The 27,362-nt window shown below is 46.8% G+C and overlaps 1 protein-coding gene and 1 long non-coding RNA gene across 2 annotated transcripts; one reads left to right on the forward strand and one right to left on the reverse strand.

Annotated features, from left to right (window-relative positions):
• Nucleotides 1-8,163: 8,163 nt before the first annotated feature.
• LOC120706040 lies at nucleotides 8,164-10,805 on the reverse strand. The gene is made up of 4 exons (XR_005688166.1): nucleotides 10,024-10,805; nucleotides 9,658-9,953; nucleotides 8,484-9,574; nucleotides 8,164-8,409 (listed from the first exon to the last, which is right to left on the reverse strand). It is a non-coding gene; the product is annotated as an uncharacterized LOC120706040 (long non-coding RNA).
• Nucleotides 10,806-14,330: 3,525 nt separating this feature from the next.
• On the forward strand, nucleotides 14,331-25,145 carry LOC120706041 (protein SUPPRESSOR OF K(+) TRANSPORT GROWTH DEFECT 1). Its single transcript, XM_039990610.1, has 8 exons — nucleotides 14,331-15,026; nucleotides 16,446-16,551; nucleotides 19,614-19,812; nucleotides 20,762-20,830; nucleotides 24,119-24,193; nucleotides 24,289-24,387; nucleotides 24,464-24,619; nucleotides 24,708-25,145. Exons 1-8 carry the CDS (start codon nucleotides 14,549-14,551, stop codon nucleotides 24,831-24,833), a joined length of 1,308 nt encoding a protein of 435 aa, XP_039846544.1. The 5' UTR covers nucleotides 14,331-14,548; the 3' UTR covers nucleotides 24,834-25,145.
• The last annotated feature ends 2,217 nt before the right edge of the window (nucleotides 25,146-27,362 follow it).

Below are 27,362 nucleotides of genomic sequence, written 5' to 3' on the forward strand. Positions count from 1 at the left end.
TCAAACTCCACCTCATTTTTCTCACAGAGGAGCATATAGTTCTTTTTTTTAGAGTAGTAGCATGTTTAAAACGATGTACTTTCATCATACTATATTGCGAAAAATAGGTTTGTCTTGACCTAGTATGGATATGGATGTACCAATGTAGAGGTCACAAATAAAGAATTTGACAAATTAAAGATTCAGGAAGATATCTCACTCCACCAACCTACACATTTTCAGAAACCAGGAGTATATGCATTCTGATTTTTAAGTGTTTGCATCAAAATTTCCAAGCAGCCTAATAGCCTATAATCCGTTGTGAAGCTGACATTGTTTTCATGCATCAAGAGCTGTGTGTGATGAAGCTGACAAGCCTAGAGAGCTGAAAGCCAGAGAAGGGTGACCTTTAGGCTTGGGCTCTCATCTTCAGCAAAGTGGCAAACATGAGACTTCAAGCTGTAAAAGTAGAGGATCATATACCTTTGCTCTTATTCAATATAGCTGTACCTGGCAAGATGGTGAACGTATGCGCAGCAAGCATGTGGTTTCTCTCTACATCCTTCTCATATTCAGTAAGCCAATGATTATACTCATTTCCAGCAAAGGATCTAAAATGCAAAGTGCAGATATTATAATTTTAGGAATATGAGAACCATATCTAACATGTAACTGAATACTTCAATCGGACAACAGACTTTGAAGCCACTCAAAAAATTAAGGATACCTGAAGAGCATGCAGGCTGCTAGAAAACATTTTCTCAAAGATGTTAGATTTGTGTGCCCGTGCGTTGCTATGGGTGAAATAAATTCTCTTTATGAGCATCAACAATCTCCACCATGAAATATTTGCAACTACATTCGATTTCCAAGCAACTTGTCAATGTCAGCAACGTACAATGAACTACATGTTGGTGGCATCAAAGTTCATGCATGGAGAGGACTACTATCAGAGATAGGACTGTAAAATCAAATAACAAAATGTTTTGACAGTTGAATCTCAACGTAAATTAATTAAACTCTATTCTAGTTACATATATTTCTCTAGCATATAAGTAAACTCTTTTAATAAATTATAACTCAAATTATTGTCCAAATAGAGCTCAGGAAAACGAACCAAAATCACTTTACAACATTTCTTATATGAACTCACAAATCAGCAAAGAAAATATACCCTCTTACTACAGTAGAGAGCTCTCTTCCTCCACCTTGCCATCAATACATCCTGAAATGGATACAAGAAATAAAACGAACAATAATCTGTCGAAGAAGAAAATAATGAACCAGCTACAGACTATTCACTGAAAATAATAGCATTCTGTGAATAAAGGTATTTTGCATACACTATATGTTCATCTTTGAAATCGATTTGATCAACTCTGAAACTGAATGCTATCACACTGAACACAGCTCATAAGACATCAAACGCTAGCAGAAACTGCAAGTAAAAAGTCAATGAAAGATACTTAAGCTGTTAATCCAATATTTGCGAGCTGTACACCTAATTGCAATCTTAACTCGAATATAGCTATTACTACTTTATGCAGTGGTACTTCGTATGAGCTCAAGGAATTGTTTAACTCTATAGATAATCATTGAGATAGAGAATTCTTCAATAAGCCATCAACAATATATTAGCAAAGAGTTATTTGGGAATAATTGTTGATCCAATTAGACCTCTGAATTTATTATCAACCACTGCAACTTCCAGTGTTTCCTTAAGCGAATATACAGCCTGTCCAATCTGAGCAAAAACATTTGCAATCCTGACAAAAGAACAAAACTGCAAATTCAGCCCTGGGTTTAACTAAATGAGCTGCTGCTAAACGCATTGTAAGAAGAGCATAGGTTAGCAACTATATTTTGGAGGCGTCCAGTGCATCGAATAATTAACTTGAGGTAACAGACAGAGCAAATAATTAGCATACATTCATATATCTCTTAATTTTCTAGTCACAAGCTCATAATACAAAGCTCTGCACTAAAGGCGCTGGAGGTCAAAAATCTCGTCACTAATCTCTGAACTTCCAATGGCAAACTGTACCGAATGTCATTGTACATGAGAAATGAGCATTGGCCTACTAGAATTTTAGGAACATAACTTTTATGAAAAAAATGCAGAAAATAAGTGGACATATACAAATGGAACATGAAACTAATTCTTGTTCTCTTCTAAATCAACTATGCATGGCTGGGACAACATTTACGATCGACTAAACAAAACAAGTTGGAAGAACACTTTCGTCTTAGGGCAAGTCAGAACTGCCTTGACATACCTCAATAGACAAACAAGTGAATATATAAATTGCCTTGACATATCTCAATAGATATGTCGGAACTTCAAGTCTATGGTATGTACAAACTTCACGAGATCATCAGACGGCCTCTGCTGGCTGTACCACGCCAAAATAAACACAATCAGTGAACCAAGCAACTTTCGAAACCTCATGAAAACGGACCTCTTTAATGCTGATGGATTTTCTCATGGCAAGTATCATTTTCCATGAACAAATCTCTAAACTCAATCTGATCAAACAACCTATTTTCCCCCAAAAGTATAATATATATAATATATTATAAAGAATTAAAGTACTTTAAGGAAGATGTTGCATGCCAAGATCAAGCACACAAGATTTCAAGCTCGCGGTCCAGAGTCATGCTAGACGTTCCGCCTCCCCCCCCCCCCCCCCCCCCACCACCAGCCCCCCGCCGCCGTTCAACCCGAGCCCGGCGGCCACCACCAACCCGCCGCCGTTCAACCCGAACCCGGCGGCCACCTCCCCCTGCCCTGCGTCCCCTCCTGGCGCGCCGACGGGGCGCCGCAAGGAGCACCGTTGGTCCCAGGAAACGCCACCCTCCGGCAAGTCCACCGGCGCCCCTACCCCTTCCTTCCGGGACGTTCTTCTGGCGGGCGTGGCCGCGAGCGCCGCGCCGCTGGGCTTGGAGGCGTCTGCTTCCCGGTGTCCGGCGCGCTCCACCCCGCCACGTATCGTCGTCCACCCGGCGCCACGCAGTTCGACCTTGCCGCTGTTCGGGCCAGACGCCGAGGGCTGGCAAACGGCGGTCAGTCGGAGGGCGCGGCAGGCGGCCGGTCGCCTCGCCCGACGGCCCCACCGGCCCGTGCCCGCGGATCTTCTTGGGAAGTGCTTCAACTGTTTCTCGTCGCGACATCGAGCAGCTTCGTGCAAGTCTGGCACCAGGTGCTTCGTCTGCCGCGCGACTGGGCATCGTGCCTACTTCTGCCCAGTGCGCCGTCCTGGTCGGCCGGCCGCTGCCTCCCGCTTGATGTGGCGCCCTATCTCGGCTCCTACTCCGGCGATGGCGTCGTTGGCCACCCATGCTTCTGGCGGCTCTCCGGCGGTCCCGCTTGCGGCCTCTGCTGACGGCTCAGGAGGGAGGCGGCGTAAGCGTGAGCGGAAGAGGAGTAGGGGCCGCGGCTCACCGCCCCCGGCCCCTGGGGTTGAGGTGGAACCCCCCTCCTCTGCCTAGGGTGAGGATGTTCGTCACCCTGGAAGGCCGCGCTGGGTGATCTTGCGCTCGGCTGCCATCTCGCAGCGGGAGGAGCAACTTGCTGATCGGGCGCTCGTGGTGTCGGTCATCGCGGACGTTCCTGGGGATTTGGCGGACGCTATCGTGCTGGAGATCGCTCATCGGTTTGAGATCGAGGAAGCTTTGTTGGCCATCTACCCTTTGGGGCCGGCAAGCTTTCTCTTGATCTCACTGGATGATGCCACGGCTTCGAGAATTCTCAATGCAGGCCGGCTGATCATGCTACCTCCTGGTCGTCTTCACGTGATGCGTTGGTCGCGGTTCTTCTGCTCATCGGCCGGAGTCCTCCCGGCTACGGCGGAGATAGAGCTCCGCGGGATTCCGGCTCATGCTTGGGAGCTGGATACCGTGGCGCAGCTCCTCAATGAGTGGTGCATCCCCTGCGAGGTCCTTCCGGGATCCGACGTGCAAAGGACGGCGTTCCGCCTCACGGCGTGGTGCTCTGATCTGGGAGACATCCCGCCGGTGATGGACCTTGCGATCCCGGAGCCCGAGGCCACGGCGCGGGAACGTCATTGTCTACTCTACCCCATATCCATCTCGGTGATGCCTCTCGGCGACCTGGCGGCTCCGGACGACTCGCCGCCACCTCCTCCGCCCCCGACGGAGGATGACTCCCATCGACGGCGACGACGACATCGCCCCTCGGCTTCCTCCCCACCTCCGATGGATCGTGACATCACGGCCCCGGCTAGGGCCCACTGCGCTCCTGTGCACTCGAGGCTGGGCCCACAATCTGGTGGGTGCCAGGGCGCCTCCCAAGATGACGCTCCATGTGATGTGCAGCTCCCAAGGCTTCGTCTGTTCCCGAGGAGGCGTGCGACACGGTACACGAAGAGGCCTTGCTGGCTACCGAGGCGACACCTATCGTTAATACGGTGGCCGCGGCGGCGGACGACTCGCCCCTATTCGCGGTGGTTCCCGCCTCTGCATCCCCAGAGATCGCTCTGTCGGACCCACCTTCGGCGTCCATGTCTTTGGAGGTGGTAGCGGCCTCGGTGGCGGAGGACCTCGTGACCACTCTGCATCTTGCCGCGACCGGTCCTGCCGCGTCCGCCCGGGTTCCCCACCTCGAGACCACCACGTCTGCCCCCACACCTGTTGCTGTGGTAGTCGAGTCGGGGTGCCTTGCCCTCGTGATGCCGGCGTCCCCCGCGTCCGCTGTTGTGAACGTCGACGAGCCGACCACCATCTGTGACGAGCGATCCTCCCTTGCGGACACGATTCTGGCCCCTGAGATCCCTTCAGGCGTGGTTGTCGAGTCTGTGACCCGGGTCGAGCGATCTGTGTTGGCTCCTGGTGCTGTTTTGGTGGGGGACGTGCATGCGGACGTGCCTACCTCGACCCCGGCTACAACCGGGGAAGGATCACCTGATGAACCGACTACTGATCTTTCGGCTGCAACAATGCTTAGGGTGCTGCCGGATAACCTGATTGTCTATTCCCGCATGCCCCGGGCACGAGTTCCTCCACCTGATGCAGCCACCGATTACATTGGAAGGGTTACTAGGAAGGTGGATGCTATTGTTCAAGTACCGGTCGTCCACAAGAGAGAAAACGGCGGGACCTGTAAGCATGCCTCGTCGCAGCCGCCGTATCGCGAAGTTACCTCCTGAATTTGACAAGGCGTCAACAACCACAGTCTGTCGGAAACTTGGCCTCGCTGATGATGACGGGAAGATATCTGATGAAGCTCTCAACCGGTACTCAACTTTTTACCGTGACCTCCTTGGACGTGACCATGTCGAAGCCCTGTCAGCACTCTTTGGATGGGCTGTGCCATCCGAGGAAAATATTCGTAGGGATCCTGCACTGGTTTCGGTGTACTGATACTGTCTGTTTCTACTTTTGTGTGGTCTGGTCTTTTTCCTGGTATCAATGGATAGAACCAGCATACTAATTTAGAATGTTCGTGGTCTAAATGACAGAGCTAGACGGGATAATCTGAGGAAGGTCGTAGATGACTCGAAACCAGTAGTGGTTTGTGTCCAAGAAACCAAGCTGTCAAGTATTACAGATCGCGATGTCACTTCATCCCTTGGTCGAGAGTTCACCAACTTTGTGCTTCTGCCAGCACAGCAAACTCGAGGTGGCATATTGGTGGCATGGAGGGATGGGAATTTCATGGTTTCACGGCATCTTGTTCATCGACATTCGGTTTCAGTTCTTTTCAGCAGTCAAGAGGATCCACCATGGTGGTTCACGGGTGTATATGGGCCACATCGTGATGATGAAAAGGTGGCCTTCCTCAACGAACTCCGGGAGGTACGATCAAACTGTCATGGCCCCTGGATGCTGGCAGGGGATTTTAACATGATATACTGCTCAGAGGACAAAAATAATGAGAATATCAATCATGCCATGATGGGGCGGTTTAGGAGGTTTGTCAACGAATTAGAACTGAAAGAAATCCCTCTCTTAGGGAGAAGATATACCTGGTCTAATGAGAGGGTTTCTCCAACGCTTGTCAAGCTTGATAGAGTGTTGTGCACCAACGACTAGGAAGATATTTACACTGGAAGTATGCTGCAGACTCATGCCACCGAGATGTCGGATCACTGTCCGCTGGTCTTGGGCCTCAGGGAAGGTATCTTGGGTAAGAAAAGATTTCATTTTGAGAGCTTCTGGACAAAGTTGGAGGGATTCCATGATGCGGAACAGCGGTCTTGGGAGGAGCCCGTTCTGGACTGCTCACCTTTACTAAGAATATCAATTAAGTTGAAAAGACTTGCTAAAGCACCGCAATCTTGGAGTCAGAAACAGGTCGGGAACATAAACTCACAACTAGCTCTTGCTCGACACATTCTTCACAACCTGGAAGTGGCACAAGATCACCGAGAGTTGTCGGCCGAGGAGGATTGGCTGAGATGCAAACTGAAAAAGCACTGTTTGGTCCTGGCCTCTTTAGAAAGAACAATTGCTCGCCTCAGGTCGAGGATACGCTACCTGAAAGAGAATGATGCCAACACCTCTTTTTTTCACAACCAAACTGGCTTCCGTAAGCGAAAAAACTTCATTCCAAAGCTTGTAGTGGAAGATCGGGTGGTTACGGCCCAAGAGGACAAACATCAGATACTCCTTGAGCACTTTGAGGGAATTTGGGGTCAGGCAAGAACAAGAACAGTCTCTTTGGAGCTAGCTGCTTTCCATCGAGCAGGAGTTGATCTGTCAATTTTGGATGCACCTTTCTCTGAGGATGAAGTTTGGGCCACCATTAAAGCGCTGCCGGCCGATCGAGCACCGGGACAAGATGGTTTCACCGGTCGTTTTTATAAATCCTGTTGGCAGATTATTAAAAGCGATCTTATGGCAGCATTGATATCAATTCATCAAGGGGATTTGAGGAACCTAGAGCTGCTGAACTCTGCTTACTTAACCTTAATCCCCAAGAAAGCTGAGGCACTTGAAGCAAACAACTACCGCCCTATTAGTCTGGTTCATAGTTTTGCTAAATTGGTCACCAAGCTGTTGGCTAATCGGTTGGCACCTCTGTTGAATAATTTGGTCGCAACCAATCAGAGTGCTTTCATCAGGGGCAGGTGTATACACGACAACTACATGTTGGTACAGCAGACTATTAAGGTACTCCACCGCCGTAAGATCTCAAGCCTTTTTTTGAAACTGGATATTTCTAAGGCATTTGACTCAGTGGACTGGTCCTTCTTGTTAGAAATTTTGTCACACTTGGGTTTTGGTTTCACCTGGCGAACCATTATCTCCAATTTATTGCAGTCTGCCTCTACCCAAGTCATGCTTAATGGTGAACCAGGACAACCTATCTTCCATCAAAGAGGACTGCGCCAAGGGGACCCTCTCTCCCCGATGTTATTTATCTTAGTTATGGATGTCCTAAATAGTTTGTTCACCAAGGCTGCTGAAGAAGGACTTTTGTCTCCCTTACACTCGATTGGTCAGAGACTATCTCTATATGCTGATGATGTGGCACTCTTTATTAGCTCCGATGGAGAAGATCTTCAGCTCACAAAGGATATTCTGAAAATTTTTGGAGAAGCATCAGGGTTGCAAACCAATCTGCAGAAGAGCTGTGTGATACCCATACATTGTGATGAGGGAATTGTGGAGGATATAAACAACACTCTAGAGTGCACTGCTGCAAGTTTTCCCACTACTATTTGGGTCTGCCTATGTCTGACAAGAAACTGAGAAGAGGAGATTTATTAGCCTGGATTGAGAAAATAGCTAACAAACTGCCAGGGTGGAAAGCTTCGCTGCTAACCTTAGCTGGACGAACAGTGCTAGTACGATTTGTACTTACTGCAATTCTCATCCACTTGCTAGTTGCCATCAAAGTTCCCAAGTGGTTCTTACGCGCAGTGGATAAAATAAGAAGAGGTTTCCTATGGACAGGTCGAAAAAATACCAATGGTGGTAATTGCTTAGTTGCCTGGGAAAAGGTCATGAGACCTATTGATCTTGAGGGGCTGGGCATTCACAACCTCGAGATCTTGGGCTGGGCGTTACAAATGAGATGGCTTTGGCTTGAGAAAACCAGATCTGATCGGCCTTGGGCTGGCCTACAAATCCCGGTCTACTCCAATACAAAAGCTATGTTTGCTTGTGCAATTACAACTACGGTTGGTAATGGAAGGAACACATTGTTTTGTACTGACCGTTGGTTGCATGGCAGCTGTCTAGAGGATCTGGCCCCAAATGTTGTCAGTTGTGTACCTCTAAAATTCAGAAAAAAGAGAACAGTGGCTGAGGCTTTGCTGGGGAATTCCTGGGTGGCAGATATAAAAGGAGCTCTAGGGTGGCTTGGCCTGGTAGAATACCTTGAGCTGTGGGACATGTTAGCTGGTGTTAACCTAAATAATACAGATGACATCCATCGGTGGAAACCTGAAGCTTCAGGGGAATTCTCTACAAGATCAGCATATAAAAATTTCTTTGTCAGAGCCATCACCTTTGAACCTAAGTATGGAAGTCGTGGGCACCCGGGAAATGTAAAACTTTTGTGTGGTTGGCCATTCGAAACCGTTGTTGGACTGCAGACCGTCTACAAAAAAGAGGCCTCCCTCATCCTGAGCGCTGCCCGCTCTGCGACCAGGAAGAGGAAAATATTCAGCACATCCTCACTTCCTGTGTTTTTGCTAGGTAATTCTGGTTTGCCATTTTGCAGCCATTAAACCTGGCTCGCTTAACACCAACAAGGACGGTTAGCTTTGCTGATTGGTGGAAAAAAAGCTGAGAGGAAACTTCAGAAACAACACAGGAAGGGGTTTAATTCTTTGTGCATCCTCGGAGCCTGGACCATTTGGAAGCATAGGAATGCATGTGATTTCGAGGGAGCGTCTCCAAACCTACAGGTCGCGGTGCAAGCCTTCAAGGAGGAATCACACCTTTGGCAATTCTCAGGGGCTAAGAGGCTCGCTGCCCTAAGCCTTGAGTTGGGGGAAAGGCATGCCCATTAGCTGGTTTGGATGTGGTCTGGTCCCAACTTTGTGTGTTTTTTGTAATAGTCTTTTTTAGATCTGCACGCTCCTGACTCTGGTCCAAGGTGTGGAGTGTTCTATGTATTTGGACCACTCTTATTCTCTCTTAATACAAAGATACGCAGCTCTCCTGCGTGTTCGAGAAAAAAAAAGATCAAGCACACTATAAGGCAAACAAGCCTGCTATTGCTAGTGGGTAGCCACTGCAAGTGTTAACAGTAGAATTCTTTTTTGTTTTGCATAGGAGGAAAAGAGAGGAAAAATAGCATTTTCTGGAGATTTCTCTGCCCGTATATGCAATTATTTCAGAGCTATGGTTGGAGCGTCATTATTTGCACACCATAAGAAAATTAATAGGCTAGGCATATCCGATTAAGACAGCTACGACTCTAAAACCTGAACCACAAAATCGTTTAGTATGAGAGATGGCAATGGCAACAAGAGGAGCATGTAAAGACCTACAGGCCACGCCCATTGAGCTTCTTCATGGTGAAGGGATGCGGTACCCATGGTCATCAACTGAGTAGACGAAGACTAAGCGTAGGACCAATGCAATGAATCGCTTGGTTCCTGCCCTCCAACCACTGGCCAGGCTGCAGCATCAACAAGACAACAACAGACAGTAATACTCTAGAAGTCCAGAAAGCCACAATTAGCAAGCAACAGTCAATCTGACCTGGTATTGCTAGATGGAAGTAGCCAAAGCACCGGCGACCTACACCCCATCTTCTCTTGAAGTCTATCAGATTCCTGATCCTGATTGGATGCACTGCCTAAATAAATGGAGACAAAATCAAATCAACAGGGAGTTGGCCACAAACTTTATATGCCACAATCTTTCTCTAGCAAGGAGGCAGGATCATCCCATGTTATCTGGTGGAGCGTCAGTGCCGCGGGGCTGAGCCAAGTCACCAGTTTCTCCTTCAAGTACGAGTCCATGGCATGGCACGCAGCGCCGGAGCGTTCTCCGTCCTGCGTTGCGACATTAGGATCAATGGCAGTGCTGAAAAAATAGCAATCAATCTCACCCCATCAGTCCCACCGAATGCAGAGGTGGCGACGATGCGAAGCGAGCCGGGCAACGATCCGCCGGCGGCATCACTGTCGTCGCTCCATGCGACATCGGTGGCGTCGCTTCTGTCGCTCCATGTGGCGAGCACCGGCGCTCGGAGGATGGCAGACGGGCGGGCAAGCACCGGCGCTTGGAGGATGGCAGGCGGGCGCGCACCGGCGGGCGGGCGGGAACGCTCCGGCGATCGGCGGGAGCGCACCAACGAGCGCGCGGGCTGGCGCCGGATGGAGGACGGCGGGCGCGGCAACGGGCAGAGGACGGCGCGCGCGGCGACGGCGGGTGGAGGAGCGTGCGGCGGCGGGCGGGCGGGCGCAGCTTGACGATGGGCGCGACCTGGGCGCCGGTGTCCTCGTCCTCACCGGCCGCCGCGGCCTCCTCCTCCTCCGTCGTGGTGCCGGCGCGGAGAGCAGGCTCGGCGACCGGACGTGGGGACGCTCGGCGTCGAAGGCGTGGGTTCGGCGGCGACGAAGAGGGAGGACGAGGCGTATTGGTAGGCGTATTGGATGGTAGGCCTCGTTCGGCGGCGTCGATGGGGAGGCGACGTCGTGGGGGTGGCTCACCGCCAAGGCGGCCTCGACGCCGCCCCCGCGGCCTGGGCGTCGCGGACTCTCGGTCATCGCCAAGGCGGCCTCGACGCAGGAACCGCGACCTGGACGTCTCGAGCTCGCTCACCGCCAAGGCGAAAACCGAGGGGATCGAGTGCACCGCGCGTACGTCCGCGCGCCGCGCCGCGCCGCGGGGGACAACAGGAAAACAGGGAAACGCCGCGGGGTAAGTCGCGATGATTCCAGCCCTGAGGGTACGCGATGCGCCCGCGCGCCGTGCCGCGGGGAAACTCCCGATGATTACGGCGCTGAGGGTCCGCGATGATCACGACCAATGACAAAAACAGGTAAAAGGGAGGGTACGTGGAGGCGTGGTGAAAAAAAAAAAAAACGGGAGTGGACGGGAGGCGGCGTCGGGATTCCACGGGGCGTCGCTCGCCAATCCGTCTGCCTCCTCCTTGGTCGAACAATTTTGTTTTCAGGTGGGCTCAAAAGTGGTGGATTGTGAGTTAGGTGCGAGGGTTAGTCTTGGTGAGAAAGATTTCAATTGTCATGGATCCCGGAGCTACCCTAAGTTCCCTGAGCAAGCCGTGGAGTGCATTAGGACAGCTTTAACGTGTATTCTAAGAGGGTACTTCGAAGAGAGAAAATGCAGATGCATCGGGGGCAAACGTTGGAGCAGTGGTGCTAAGTTAGATATTCATAGCATCGGTGGCCAAACTCAGCACCCGGAGCTAAGATTAAACAAATATTCTCTTCTCACATAGTAACCTGCTGGTGGCACAAAGTCCAAAAAAAACCAGCTGACGGATTATTTTTCTTTCCCGTCTGGGTCCCGCGGGAGGTGCTGGACTTTGCTAAATGCTGGAGCAAAACCGACCAAGCTAGCACCATCTGATCTGTCATAGTATAGTTCGTCCTTCACCATTATACATTAAAGTTGCCCTTATCGATGAAGATAAAATGATAACTAGCACTAAAAATCTTACTCCATTCATGTAGTTTTGTTGGGAGGAAGGAGTCTCGAGCGATGTTTTAATAGAATACAATAGTTTCCTTTTTATCAAAATACTGCTATATCTATTTATTTGAATTTAATTGAACCAAAATATCTAGTAGTTTCTGTTTTGAAGTAAAATAACAGTACTCCATCCGTTCCAAAATATAGGTCGTTTTGATTTTTTTTTAGATTCATATATTTTGCTATGTACCTAAACATATGTTATATCTAGATACATAACAAATATACTATGAATCTAAAAAGCCAAAACGACCTACATTTTGGAATGGAGGGAGTAGTTTATTGTGAAAGATAACAAACACTGGCAAGTGTATATGTCATCCATCACTTTTCTCCTATGACTGCTGAAAGCATATAAGTAGTAAGCCCACCCCAAGATGAGTGCTCTCTCCTCCGACTTCCCTAGAGCCTCCGGTCCCCTACAATATCGACAAGTCCATAAGCTTTGGCTTCGTCTGCTGACATAAAAACATCCCTGGGGATTCAGTGGAACAGGATTGGCCGGGGGTAGAGTCGTGGAAACACTTGTTGATTCCTATTTTGGAACTTCTTGGTATACCCATGGATTGGCTAGTTCCTATTTGGAAGGTTGCAATTTCTTAACCAGTCCCTACCAATTCGATTACTGGAATACCGTCAATTGCATTTAGAAGGCACTGCCACTCTTGTTCTGGTAAGAATGCTTCTATTGGAGCTCTAAAACCAAGATTAGTCTTCACCCTGCTTCCAAAATGTTCTGATGGGCCAGATACACTCGAGAAAGAGTATTACAGCTTCTGCCGATACCGATCCGTCCCTCGCTTCGTAGGAATAGTACGAATCCTGGTCATCGCTAAAGCTGTTTTGCCAACCAATCCTTCCTTTCGATCAAGCAATCCTTCGGAAATGGTAAGATCTTTGGCGCAAGAAGAAGGGGCGACCCATATCATCTTGACTTGGTTCTGCTTCCCCTCTTTTTTTTTAAGAATACCGAGTCGGGTTCTTCTCCGACCAGTATCGAATTCTTGAATAAACCAATTCGAGAACAGTTGGATGCGGACAAAATCATCAAAGATGGATTACTTCGATTCAACAAGGTGCCAATAGCTTCTTGATGTTGGCCCGAAAATCCAATTTCATTTTTCAATATTTTTCAATGGGGTTAGATGATCTAGTTCTTAATATTATTACTTTACTTAAATGACTCTTGGCCCAGTAGTTCCGCAACTACTACCGTGGTTGTTGCCAACGGGGATCCCCCATTCCGAAAGGTAACGGGGCCAAAATGAGGATCCCAAATGGCATGAGCAATAGGTCTTACATGTCAAGGATCCTGTATCCATGATTCAAAATTTCCTTGCCAAACTACATGAAACAGATTTCCGGACGATCTCATCCTTTATATATAATTTTTCTTTGTTCGGTAATAACTTAATATTGGAATAAAACACTCGTTATAGCAATTAATAAATGGAAAGAATTGGGTATTAGTTCATGAGGAATTCTGTATGAATAGGGATAAAGGAAGGAAGGAATAAATAAAGATCATTTTTTTTGTATTGCATTCCATATCTTTTGTCCTATTCTTCTTAATTCTAAAAAGAATCATATTTCTCAGCTAAAGACCCCACTCCATCAAATCACTTATATTAGGTTAAGCCCTGACTTTTTCAATCCTTTCGACCTTGGTTCCGTAGGAGCAAGTCAGAAAGGTTGAGAAATAGAACCATCTGATTTGATTCAATTTAATGAATCCTCCACTTATTTGATGGGCCAGCAGGAGAAAAGGGAGAAACCGATGGTAGAGACATGACTGGAATCCGGGAGACTGACGAGATTGAGCCCCCACCTCTCTTCCTCTATCCCTATCCTCTAGGTATAGCGTTTGCATCAATAGAGAACTTTTTCCTCTGTATTAATCGATATTATTCCAATTTCTTCCCCAAGTGGTTCTGGTAGCTCAGCTGGTTAGAGCAAAGGACTGAAAATCCTTTTTTGGTGCTCCATTTTCCCATTGAGGACGAACCTCAACCTGTGCTCGAGAGATAGCTCTCCATACACTGATAAGGGATGTATGGATTCTCGAGAAGAGAGGAGCCACGGTGTCCCCCCGGACCGCCCAGATCCCCCACTCTTCTTTGATCCGTCTGAGGGCCGAGTGGCAGCCTCGACCCGAGCAGAAGTGCGATGTGTCTGGAAACTCGGGATCGTAAATGGATTCGGGTACCATTCTGATCGCCTCTTTCATGATCTTTTCGGAAATTGCGGAAGCTTGGTTTGATCAAGCTGCTGAGTATTGGAAACAAGCTATAGCGCTTACTCCAGGAAATTATATTGAAGCACAGAACTGGTTGAAGATTAAGAAGCACTTTGAATTTGAATAAGACCACTCTCCATTCCCATAAAATGGGTGGTTTGGTTGCCTGGTATATTAGATGCTATCACACATACAGTCATACTCAATTCGATGGAATTGTTTGATCTTAAAGAGGATCTTCTATAATTTCGCAGCGAATATATTGATTCCTGCCAACGATGACACTATGACTTCAATTCGATTACCCCGCTTAATTTTAACAAGGAAAAACTAAATTATTGGCTCAAACAAAAGTTGCAACCATCATACAGGACCTATCTCATAAAACCATGGAATAAAGGGACCTAAGTGGGAAAATACCAACAGCTTCCTTTTTTCTCCACAGTAAGCTAGAAAAATAAATAAAAAATAAAAATCGCCGCCCAAACACGCTTCGCCCTTCTTTTTCCTTTGCCCAACTCGTCTCGTCTTCGTTCCCCTTTCCTCCTCCGCATCCCGGCTTCTCCTCACCGCGTCAAACCCAGCACCAAGCAACCGCCCCCGCCAATCTGCCGCCGCGGTGCCTAATCCGGCCGATCCCCCCTCCGATCCGCGGGTGCCCGCCGCAAAGGCGGCGCCTTTGGGCCTCCCCCGATGTATAGCAACTTCAAGGAGCAGGCAATCGAGTACGTCAAGCAGGCGGTCCAGGAGGACAATGCCGGCAACTATGTCAAGGCGTTCCCGCTCTACATGAACGCGCTCGAGTACTTCAAGACCCACCTCAAGTACGAGAAGAACCCCAAGATCAAGGAGGCAATCACCGCCAAGTTCACCGAGTACCTCCGCCGCGCCGAGGAGATCCGGGCCGTCCTCGATGAGGGCGGCGCGGGGCCCGGGGCCAACGGCGGCGACGCGGCCGTCGCCACGCGCCCCAAGACCAAGGGCAAGGACGGGGACGGCGGCAACGGCGGGGACGACTCCGAGCAGTCCAAGCTGAGGGCGGGGCTCAATTCCGCCATCATCACCGAGAAGCCGAACGTCAAGTGGAACGACGTCGCCGGCCTCGAGAGCGCCAAGCAGGCGCTGCAGGAGGCCGTCATATTGCCCGTCAAGTTCCCGCAGTTCTTCACGGGTGAGTGGCTGCACCTAAAAACGTTATTTTTTATCTTTGCTCCTGATAAAAATTTGGCGATTGCAATAGCTACAGAGCTGCATAGGCTTCGCAGATCTTTATCCTGATAAAAATGGTTCGGTGACCTAGGGTTGATCCAATTATGCATTGTTATGTAGTATCGTTGGTTGCTGTGACACCCCAGCCCAAGGGCTTAATAGAATTGATAGAATACTCATATCAACAAGGTGCAACTTCTTTTCCGGAAGCCGATCTCGAAAGAACTCCAAAGTTAAGCGTGCTTGGCCTGGAGCAATTTTGGGATGGGTGGGTGCGCACGAGTGAGGACAAAGTGCGCAGAAAAGACATGTGTTGTTCTGTGAGGATAGTCTATGTCCTAGAAAGCTGCTAGATGTAAGCGGGCCTAGCCTCGGGAGCCGACTTTCGCGGGGCGTAAGTGCACGGGCATGTGGACGGGCGTGTGGCGGGTCAGTGCGCGGGCATCTGGGATGCGCTGTTGGCACTGGACGCACAGACGTCGCACAGGGACCGTTGGCACTGGACGCACGGACGTCGCACATGGGTCGTTGGCACTGGACGTACGGGACGTGGCCAAGAGAGGACGTTCCTGACTTGAGATTGACCGACGAGGACGTCGGTCTCTTAAGGGGGTGATGATGTGACACCCCAGCCCAAGGGCTTAATAGAATTGATAGAATACTCATATCAACAAGTTGCAACTTCTTTTCCGGAAGCCGATCTCGAAAGAACTCAAAAGTTAAGCCTGGCCTCGGGGGGCGGGACGTTACAGTTGCTGCCGATAGAGATTATTGAATATTGATGGACAAGGGTGCTACGGCTAGGTTTTCATATTTAGATGATGATTTAGGTTGTCGACATTTTTGAGGACCACTTCTAGAGGCAGTGCCTGAAGTGAAGTTTGGCAAATTATATCATTACTTTTTTTGTTCGCTCAACTCTTCCTCAATTGCCCACACCACAATGAATTATTAGTAAAATTGCAATACCTTATATATTAAAAGTATGAATTGAAAGATGATTTTAAATTCAAGAGGGATTAAATATGTTATTTTGAAAAAATATATATGCATTCATGTGATTACCCTGCTAATTATGTAGCGGAGTTCTGAGATATAAAATTTGTTATGACTCGATTCTAATCTAGAATTGCTTGATCTAATAAAATTTAGTTTCAATTTCGAACTCTTTGTTTGCTTGTGTGTCATTTGCCTTTGCGCACACATTTTTTTTAACCAGGGTCATTTTCTCAGTACCTGTTTCTGTCAATTACTGTTAACTGGTGTATCCTTCTTGTTTATGTGATACGCAATGATGAAAATATCGCGTGCATGAAGTTTGAACTCATAGGAAGTCTAGATATCTTTGTGTTGTCAACTAATGCAGAGTGCTATCCTGTAGGCAAGCGGAGGCCTTGGAGGGCTTTTCTTTTGTATGGCCCCCCTGGAACGGGAAAGTCTTATTTGGCAAAAGCTGTTGCAACCGAGGCTGATTCAACATTTTTCAGGTAGATAATTCATAATTGTATATTCGTTGCTTTGCTGGTTCTCTTAATACCTTTAATTTTCTTTGTGAGACATGTTATTTTTGTCGGGTATCATGATTAGGGGCACCCTAACCAGGGGACTAAACTCGCCCTAAAAACGCAAACACATGTTAGACAACCGGGCCTACAAAGGCCTACGGCCTCCTTCCAATCCGGAAGAAAGGAAAGGACTCAAAGAAACCAAATACGCGACCCACGTACATAGTGTGGCCCATCCGAGCCCCCTCGAACCCACGGGGCGATCTCCGCCTCGCTCGAGGGCTCCCCGCCGAGACCCTCGACCGCGCCCCGCATCTCCGCCTCGCTCGAGGGTAGCGAGAGAGAGCGGATCGACTCCGTCTCGCTCGAGGCCACCCCTCGACAGGAAGGACAAACGGCCCTTCCGCTCACCCGCCCGCCGTACGAAGTCATTAAATGCCAACCACTCCTCCACAGCGCCCGGGTCAGACGACGTCAGGCCGCCATTCCCCACAGTGGCTGTGACCGGAGTCCCGTCCGCCAACTCCGGTCACTGCTCCGCCATTCCGGACGCTGTGGCGACACTGTGGGAACCTGCGACGCAGTGCAAGACATGCTCGGCACTGCTCCAGCCACTGTGCTGCCAACTCTCCATACCTCCTTCATACTTTCTCCTCCGCAGAACCCTCGAAGGGCATAGGCACGACCCTCGGAAGCGGCTCCGACCTTGACCAGGACAAGACCCTGGCCTGCAGGACCCTCGGAACGTCGCCACGCCATGCCTGGAGGACGGTACCCCCTACAGCAACCACCACGCTGCCCGCTGGAGCTACAAGGACGCCGGCGCGATCTCCGCAAGGCCAAGGACGATGCCTAGGACGACTGCCACGCCAGGCGCCATACCCCGCAGTATACTTTCTACAGTGCTTGACCACTGCACCCCCGCGATTCGGGGAGAAGACGACGACTTCCGCGATCTCCTGTGCATGTACACCGCCCCTCCTTGTGTCTATAAAAGAGGGGAGGCGAGCTCTATCTTCAGGATCTGGCAGAACACAACACTCAGCAACACTCACAGAGCACATACGCACCTCTGAGCCCTGATATTGGCACTTGCCTCAATCAACTCCTCCTCTAGCAGAGACCTGGGAGCTTTCCTCCCTCTCTCGTCTCGCTTGTACCCCCTACTACAGGCACCCCCGGTGCAAGACAGTATAGTGCTCTCGCACACCCCTTTGCTGGACGTTTGGCCCCGCGGCCGGAACCAGGATAAACCCGTGCGTGACTGTGTTGCCTCCTGCATCAACCATCTGGGACGAGGAACACGTAGCATCATCACTAGTTGGTGCCGGACCACCGGGTCAGGACACCGACAATTTTGTTATGTTTTGAGTAAAAATTTAAACCATTAGAGACTTTTGGTGCATCTCTTTCTATGCTTCCTTCGCCTATTTATCTTGATCTTACATGTTCACCTGCATATTAGGTCAGTGACAACTGAATTTTGGCTCTTGAAGTCTGACTGTCTTCTACCCTATGCCTCAGCACTTGTATGCCTATTAGAGTGGTTGTGCTTGAATTACTAATTTGGGCATCCTTTACCTATTTCTTCTGTACCCAGAGTCATTGCATAACTCTTCATTTGCAGCATACTGCACTTTAAGAGTCAGCTCTTGATGGCATGTTGTTAAATTAACACCGTATATATACAAGATTATTTCAAGGCATATGCCTTCTTCCTGAAAATTGCATGTTGGTGCTTGGTGCAGGCAAGAGAGCTTCTAGCTCGAAAACAACTAACTTTTGCCAAACTAGGAAAGTTGTCTCTTGAAAGGTGTGCCTTATGATAGCAGCTCATATATTTGTTTTGAGTTTATTGATATATAGCTTGAGTACCTTCATCATCGTCCCGAAGGTCAAGAGAGCTTACACTTTTTAAGCATTATATTTGACTCAAAACATTTCATCATCGTTTCCATTTGTTGTTCATATCCTTAGAATATTGATTTTACGGTATGCTCAAAGGTCTACAATTTGATAAGTGCAACAATGTACGGTTATTTGAAAGGGAATAAAGTGAGTTACAACTCTATGACATCACTTGTGGTTTCTGTGATATACTGCCAGTGCTTACCTTATGGTAGAATTAGTTGTATTGATGTCCTGCTAACATTGTTTTTTTCTTGGTTATTTATCCTTTTTGGGTACTTTAAATAATACCATTTGTAGGTTTTTTTTGTCTGAATAAACTGTTAAATATCTTGACCTAGACCTGCTGGCTATCTTTCTTGATGACACATAGATACTGTAGCTCAATATTGACAATTGTAGCCAAAACATGGCATGCGATTCTAGGCGATCAATATGTCATGCATTCATGATGCTTGAACATTGAAGGCATATCACTCATCTTTTAAATGTATAATGGTTTTATGATTATCATTTTATCACAGTGACATGGTGCCTACAGAAATTGGTGGCTATCCACTTCCTATGGTGGTGTTGTTGGAGATATGTTCCTTGTGCGAGGAACAAATATTCTCAGTATTTACCGTAGGCAAGACATTCAATATTTAAAATGGACTGAAAAATGTTTTTGCTCCCACCATTTTTTCGTATAAGGTGTATTTTGAAATAACACAGGTGTTAGCTGATTGAGAGAAGGATGGAAGTAGAGGACTATATATCCCTGGTGTTAGCCTTGGATAATAGTAGTCATTGTTATTATGACTGGTTATTAATAAACCTTGCGAATGGGGACAATTGAACGAAAGAGAGAACTGTTTTGATTGAAGTTTTTTTTTGGGGGTGGGGGGTGGGGGGGACCTATGTGTATTATATTTGAAACAAAGGCTTATTACTAACACATTTGAATTTGCTAAAAAGGAAGTGCAATGTTCATTTGCATGTTTACAAATATGATGTAATTAAATTTGATCACACTTGCATTTTTGTTTTTGGTGCTTGATTGATCTATGGATGTTCGCAATACTGATGCCTCACTATAATTTGTTCTTCATGCCGTATTCGTTATGATATTTGACACTTTAATGCTCTGCCTGCAGTATATCTTCATCAGATCTGGTTTCAAAGTGGATGGGTGAAAGTGAGAAATTAGTTGCGAACCTTTTCGAAATGGCTCGTGAAAATGCCCCTTCAATTATCTTTATCGATGAAATTGATTCTTTATGCGGTCAACGTGGAGAAGGCAATGAAAGCGAAGCTTCAAGGAGAATCAAGACTGAACTACTTGTGCAAATGCAGGTGACTAGCTAATATTGCAAACTGTTTTTCGGTAGGATGCATAAGTAACTACTGCAGAGACTTGCCATGCTTAGCTCGGCATGTTCTGCTTAGGGCGGCTCCGTCGATAAAAGTTCAGACATGGAGAATACGAAATCTGTGCAGTTTCCTGTAAAAAAATGCTGTGATAGTTAGATGAATTGATGGGGAAAAAAGATTTTGCATGCAACTGACCAAGTCTGTGGGAGCTGTATACAGATTGTTATAATGACCTGCCAATTTCTAGAGTTAGGAGTTATCAATCATATTGCAGTTTACCTTCACTGTTACATTGTGAATAAAAGCAAAAAAGGATGAAAATGGCGTTCTCTTTTTGTTTCGGTAAGTGTAGGCGAGGTTTATCAAGCTTAACAGTGGTGGATAATGGTGCTAAATACTGATAGTGACAAGCATCATTGGTTTTGGGGATCTTGGCACAAATTTAATGTGTCTTATTGGTGCTAACTAGGGACACAATGATTTTGATAGTCAGCTGGACCAATAATTTCACTTTCAAATGAATCTAAGCTACCTTTTCTATTGCCCAGATTCAAACGCACATTTTTTTTCCTTGAACGCTGTATACTCCCATACTGTGTATTAAGATTGATTGTAGTACACAACATTATGTCATTTTTTCAACAAAAAATATAATTGTGTATCCAATGTGCGTATACTACCTACCTGATGGAACTCCAAATGATTTGCTATTATTAATACACTATCGGGCCACATAATTTACCAGTTATTTTGATAGCCTTCTAATGTAATCAAGATTTTTATAAAATATTAGAAAAAAGTAGAACAGAAATCATCTTAAAGGTCACTGCCCCTTTTTCTTTAGAGGATCTGTTTTCTTCATCTCAGAACATTATTCTATGCATTTTTAATGTGAAACTGATGATACCATTTGTCTCTACTAATTTCCTAGGGTGTTGGCCATAATGATGATAAAGTTCTTGTTCTTGCTGCTACAAATACACCATATGCTCTGGACCAGGTAACCAAAAAACTTACCAGATACAATTTTGCCTGATTACAGATTTACATGGGGCGTAACCCTCTTAGCGATGCAATACATCGGAACCCGGGTGTGGTGATAAATGGGCAAGGGCCGGGTCGCCATCCCCCCAAGGGCGTGTCGTATCATGACCTGGGTACGATGATAAGTGAGCAAGGGTCGGGTCGTCACCTGAATGGCGCGCTACATCTACGCCCGGGTGTAGTGAAAAATGAGCAAGGGTCTTTGCACTTTCCTCGACGGGTGCGAAGGGTAAGGAAGTTAGCCGAGCCAACTAGGATTCGTATGGGTAGCTGGAACGTAGGGTCCCTAACGGGTAAGTTGCGAGAGCTAGTTGATGCAGCAATTAGGAGGCGTGTAAATATCCTATGCGTTCAGGAGACTAAATGGAAGGGCCAGAAGGCGAAGGAGGTTGAGGATACTGGCTTCAAGCTTTGGTACACGGGAGCAACTCCGGGTAGGAATGGTGTAAGCATCTTGATTGATAGGAGCCTTAAGGATGGAGTCGTAGAGGTTAGAAGGCAAGGCGACCGGATTATCTAATCCGGTTGGTAGTTGGAGATTCGGTTTTGAATGTGATCAGTGCCTATGTCCCTCTGGTAGGCCTTTGTGAGAGCACCAAGATGCAGTTCTGGGAAGATCTAGATAGTATGGTTAGTACCGTGCCTACCAGCGAGAAACTCTTCATAGGAGATCTCAACGGCCATGTGGGTGTGACTAATGTAAGGTTCGAGCGAGTGCACGGGGGTTTTGGGTATGGTAGCAGGAGTCAAGAGGGGGAGGATGTGTTGAACTTCGCGTTAGCCTACGACTTGTTGATAGCGAATACTGTGTTTAAGAAGAGGGAATCCCATCTTGTGACGTTTCGTAGTGGACAACACTCGAGCCAGATTGACTTTATCCTTGCTAGGAGGGAGGATAGACGTGATTGTTTAGATTGTAAGGTGATACCTGGGGAGTGTGTTGTCCCTCAACACAAGCTTGTGGTGGCGGACTTTCGTCTTCGGGTACGTGTCCACCGGGACAAACGTGCCAAGATTGCGAGAACAAAGTGGTGGAAGCTTAGAGAGGAAGCGGCACAAGCGTTTAAGGAAAGGATGCTAGGTGAGGGGCCTTGGGAAGGAGAAGACGCAGATGACATGTGGCTAAAGATGACAACATGTGTTCGGAAGGTGGCCTCAGAGGTGTTTGGCGTGAGTAGGGGAGGCAAACAAGAGGGGAAAGACACCTGGTGGTGGAACGACGAGGTGCAAAGGGCTATTAAGGAGAAGAAAGAGTGTTTCAAGCGCCTCCACCTTGACAAGAGTGCAGCCAACATCGAGGGCTATAAATTAGCGAAGAGGGTTGCAAAGCGAGCTGTGAGTGTAGCAAAGGGTAAGGCGTATGATGACCTGTATCAGCGGCTAGGCACGAAAGAAGGGGAGAAGGACATTTATAGGATGGCTAGGATCCGCGAGCGGAAGACAAGAGACATCAAACAAATCAAATGCATTAAGGATGGGACAGATCGACTGTTAGTGAAGGATGAGGAGATCATGGATAGATGGAGAGAGTACTTCGACAAGTTGTTTAATGGGGAGAGTGAGGGCCCTACCCTTGAGTTAGATAACTCTTTTGACGACACCAACAGACGTTTTGTGAGGAGAATTCAGGAGGTAGAGATCGGGGAGGCTTTGAAGAGGATGAAGGGAGGTAAAGCGATGGGCCCTGATGGTATCCCCATTGAAGTGTGGAGATGCCTAGGAGATAGAGCAATAGTATGGTTAACTAAGCTTTTTAATCTCATTTTTCGGTCAAACAAGATGCCAGAAGAATGGAGGAGAAATATATTAGTACCTATCTTCAAAAACAAGGGCGATGTTCAAAGTTGTACTAACTACCGTGGGATTAAGCTGATGAGCCATACGATGAAGCTTTGGGAGAGGGTTATCGAGCATCGCCTAAGAAGAGTGACAAGTGTGACCCAAAATCAATTTGGGTTCATGCCTGGAAGGTCAACCATGGAGGCGATTTTCTTAATACGACAATTGATGGAGAGATATAGAGAGCAGAAGAAGGACTTGCACATGGTCTTCATTGACCTTGAGAAGGCATTTGACAAAGTACCGAGAAATGTCATGTGGTGGGCCTTGGAGAAGCACAAAGTCCCAACTAAGTACATTACCCTTATTAAGGATATGTACAAGGATGCGACGACGTTTGTCCGGACATGTGATGGCAACACCACTGACTCTTCTATTAACATAGGCCTACATCAGGGGTCAGCATTGAGCCCTTATTTATTTTCTTTAGTGATGGATGAGGTCACAAGGGATATACAAGGTGAGATCCCTTGGTGTATGCTCTTTGCTGATGATGTGGTGCTAGTTGACGAGAGTAGGGCAGAGGTTAATAGGAAGTTAAAGCTGTGGAGACGCACGTTAGAGTCGAAAGGGTTCAGACTTAGTAGGACCAAGACCGAGTACATGATGTGCGATTTCTGCGCGACTAGGCATGAGGGGGGAGACGTTAGTCTAGATGGGCAAGTGGTGGTCCAGAAGGATACTTTTCAGTATTTAGGATCGGTACTACAAAAGGATGGCGACATTGATGAAGATGTTAGGCATAGAATTTCAGCTGGCTGGTTAAAATGGCGGCAAGCCTCTGGCATACTTTGTGACAAGAGGGTGCCACAAAAGTTAAAAGGCAAATTCTATAGGACAGCAATTCGTCCGGCGATGTTATACGGTGCTGAATGTTGGCCTACAAAAAGCCGACATGTCTAGCAACTGAGTGTAGCAGAGATGCGGATGTTGCGGTGGTTTTGCGGGCACACAAGGAGGGATAGAATCCGGAATGAAGTTATTCGGGATAGGGTCGGGGTGTCACCAATTGAGGAGAAACTTACCCAGCATCGGCTGAGATGGTTTGGACATGTTCAACGAAGGCCTCCTGAGGCGCCGGTGCGTAATGGGGTTCTTGAGCGGGTCGATAATGTAAAGAAGGATAGAGGTAGACCTAAACTGACGTGGGATGAGTCGGTTAAGAGAGACCTTAAGGATTGGAATATTTCTAAAGAGATAGCTTTGGATAGGAGCGTTTGGAGACTAGCTATCAATGTGCCTGAACCCTGAATTTATTTCTTTCGGGTTTCATCTCTAGCCTACCCCAACTTGCTTGGGAAAAAAGGCTATGTTGTTGTTGTTGTACAGATTTACAACAGAAAAAGGAAAATTCCCATTATCTTTTCAAGCACTACTTGATTCTTTAACACAATCAATGCTGCAGGCTGTGCGGCGAAGATTTGACAAGCGTATCTACATTCCGCTACCTGACATGAAAGCAAGGCAGCATATGTTTAAGGTTAACACACAGTTGTCCAATGCCACATAACTAAATTTGTCCTGTTACAATTGCGGATATCTTTCGCTAACATCTTGAACCTTCAATTCATACAGGTCCATCTCGGGGATACACCCCACAGCTTAACAGAAAGTGATTTTGAGAGCTTGGCCCGTCGAACAGATGGGTTTTCTGGTTCAGATATTGCTGTTTGTGTAAGTATCTTTCAACAATTCTCACATCTGTCCAAACTATCATGGGATGGAATCTTATGTTGTGTTTCATCAACAGGTGAAGGATGTGTTATTTGAACCTGTCCGCAAAACACAGGATGCCATGTTCTTCTTTAAGGCAGATGGTGACATGTGGATGCCCTGTGGACCAAAGCAGCCGGGTGCCATCCAGACCACCATGCAGGAGCTAGCATCCAAGGGCCTTGCTGCGAAGGTAGCAAACAATGCCGGTTCTTCATTGTCTCGTTAGAGATGCCCTCCCTGTTGAATTACTGAGGTAAGTTGCTGTGTTTTGGATGCAGATTCTTCCACCACCCATCTCCAGGACAGATTTTGAAAAGGTCCTGTCGAGGCAGAGGCCGACAGTTAGCAAGAAGGACCTGGAGGTGCACGAGAGGTTCACCAAGGAGTTTGGCGAGGAGGGCTGATACACCGCTCGCGGACACTCACCCATGCACAGCTGCACCACAGAAATGTATATTGTTTATGACTTTGATTGTTCTGCATGCAAGTTGGATTCACAGGATTGTACATTCGGTAGCCCAACTAAGGTTGATCATGGCTGCGGCTTTATCATGTGTTGGGCTATCGATGTGCGTCTGTTGTCATCTTATTTCGATTTTACACATACATGGAATTTTTCCACAGGTGTATAAAGGAATAATAATTCTTAACGTGGAGTCCTTGTGGTGCAGTCTGTATGTACAGCTGTTTTCTCAATGTTCGGATATTTTCCGGGAGTTTCTTAGTTTGATTTTACTTACTAGGCCATTTTATCAGAGGTACAACTACAAAGTGAAGGTCAATTTTTTTTTTAAAAAAATCTCTGGCGTTTTATTTGAGGTGCCTAGCTAAGCTTGAATCTGCTTACCTGCACATCCCAGGCGTGGCTCACATAGGCCAGCCTCATCAGTTCTGAATGATCTGAATCTCTTTTTCTAATCTGACTGCTACCATAGTTCTGTTACTGGAATCTGGAATCTGGAATCATGTGGATGTCTTCTTTTGAGCATACATGTAGGGTTTGAGATCAAGTGCTATGTTCTGAAATGCATAGGACGACATTATTATGCGAGTTGCTATGGTTGCAAGGTGAGGAATTGAACTCCCTCACTCCCTGACATCGTCTCTCTTATCGTTATTAAGGGTGCTTTGTCCGCTGTTGCCTTTTCCTAAGGTCGCTTGTCATAGCACAGGCTGAAAAGAAAAATAAAATAAATTTTTTTTACTTATGTGCCATACATACTTGCACTGCAAGAAAAGAGGCCTTTAGTACCGGTCGGGAACCTCCGGTTTGTACCGGTTTCCCGACCGGTACCGCCCCATCGGTGCTAAACGCACTGCGTTTAGTACCAGTCGGGCTGACCGGTACAAAAATGCACAGTTTAGTACTGCTTGGTAACACCAACCGGTACTAAACTGCCTGCCACGTTGCAGCTCCTGGCGAGGGAGCTCTTGGCGAGGGAGGTTAGTTACTAAGTGTTATTTTGGTTTGTTCCTTTTAATTGTGTTGTTGCAGCTCCTGGCGAGGGAGCTCTTGGTGAGGGAGGTTAGTTACTAAGTGTTATTTTGGTTTGTTCCTTTTAATTGTGTTTCTCCTCTTATCATTTTAGTTTTAGTTAATTAGTATTCGTATTTCGTAGCCATTTGCGTATTTGCATTCGTATCTAGCATTCATATATATTGTTCGCGCAAAACAAAAGAAATTATATATACATATTATATTGATATACACTTCATTAATTACAAGTACTTATACTAGTAATTTGGAGTACAAAAATATTTACAAGTGGCCATAATGATTAGTTTTTTTCCGACAAGTATCCAAAAAGGAGAATAATACTCGTCGTTGTCGCCCCCGCGGTTGTTTCTATCAAGTCGACCCACGCTTATCTTTTGATCTGAATAAAATTCTCCTTTTCGATTTATGACCTCATCTAGCAGGAATCCACAGAGTGATTCTTGAATTGTCCTATTTCTTTCCGATTCGATGAGGCCCTCCTTCATACACCAAATCTGTCAAGTGCAAACACCAAAATTTTCTATTAGTACCTCCATGGAATTAAATGAAAGAAATTGTTATATATTAATGTAACACGTACATCGAATTGTTGTTGTGTCATCCTCTTGGTGGAGGTGCAAAAACCTTGTATGTGCTCACATACATAGTAACCACATAGGTTGGTTCCTTACTTCTGTCTGAAATACTATATATAGATGTGGGTTATGAAATATTCATGACGTTTAATGAAATCACATTAGATGCACGATATGTATCCGTACCGGAAAGTCAGTTTTGATATAAAGATCAGAAGGCGGTGTCGCGACTCCTATGTGATTACGGATAAACCGAGCCCATGCTTTTTGAAGGATGTCTATGAGAGATTGATACTCTTCTTTTGGTTTCCGCAAGGAGTCGAACACCACAACTCGGGACCGATCGATCTCGATAGATAGCAAGATCCAGTGGAAGCTGTTGAAATTGAAGTGGTGAAAAGAAGTTAATTAAAGGACTCACTTAAATTTTTACGGTAAATTGAAGTGATGTAAAAAGTTAAAGGACTCACTTGAAGTTGTACGACAATAGAATGAATGTGCAAGCATGCTGCCTATCCATGGTCGTGAATATAATATTCGTGGTGCTATTTGACCATTTGCGTACCGACTCTTCATTTACGACATGTGGATCAATGAAGCCGATGTTGTAGATCCCCTTTTTTCGGCATTCTTGCACCTTCATCCTACTCGATTAGAAATACGAGGATGGGATGAGAAACCACAGACTCAGTATAGCTAGAGAGTATAGAAATGAGAGAGGAAACACTTACATGCAGAATGTACTGAGGAGGGACTTGTCTAGAGCATCTTGATGGTATAGATCCCACATATTTACAAGTTCAATCCATACATCGTCCATCCCCTGATGAAAATGGCTATCTTTAATGCGAGCAGCGAAC

The sequence above is a fragment of the Panicum virgatum genome, chromosome 5K, assembly GCF_016808335.1.
Source record: "Panicum virgatum strain AP13 chromosome 5K, P.virgatum_v5, whole genome shotgun sequence".
In the NCBI taxonomy this organism is placed as follows: Eukaryota; Viridiplantae; Streptophyta; class Magnoliopsida; order Poales; family Poaceae; genus Panicum; species Panicum virgatum.

Bases quoted from the DNA above. Each gene is read 5' to 3' on its own strand.
- LOC120706041 (XM_039990610.1), top strand. From the start codon at position 14,549: ATGTATAGCAACTTCAAGGAGCAGGCAATCGAGTACGTCAAGCAGGCG. The intron at 16,552-19,613 runs GTAGATAATTCA...CTCTGCCTGCAG, and splicing joins GCTGATTCAACATTTTTCAG to TATATCTTCATCAGATCTGG. The intron at 20,831-24,118 runs GTAACCAAAAAA...TCAATGCTGCAG, and splicing joins CACCATATGCTCTGGACCAG to GCTGTGCGGCGAAGATTTGA.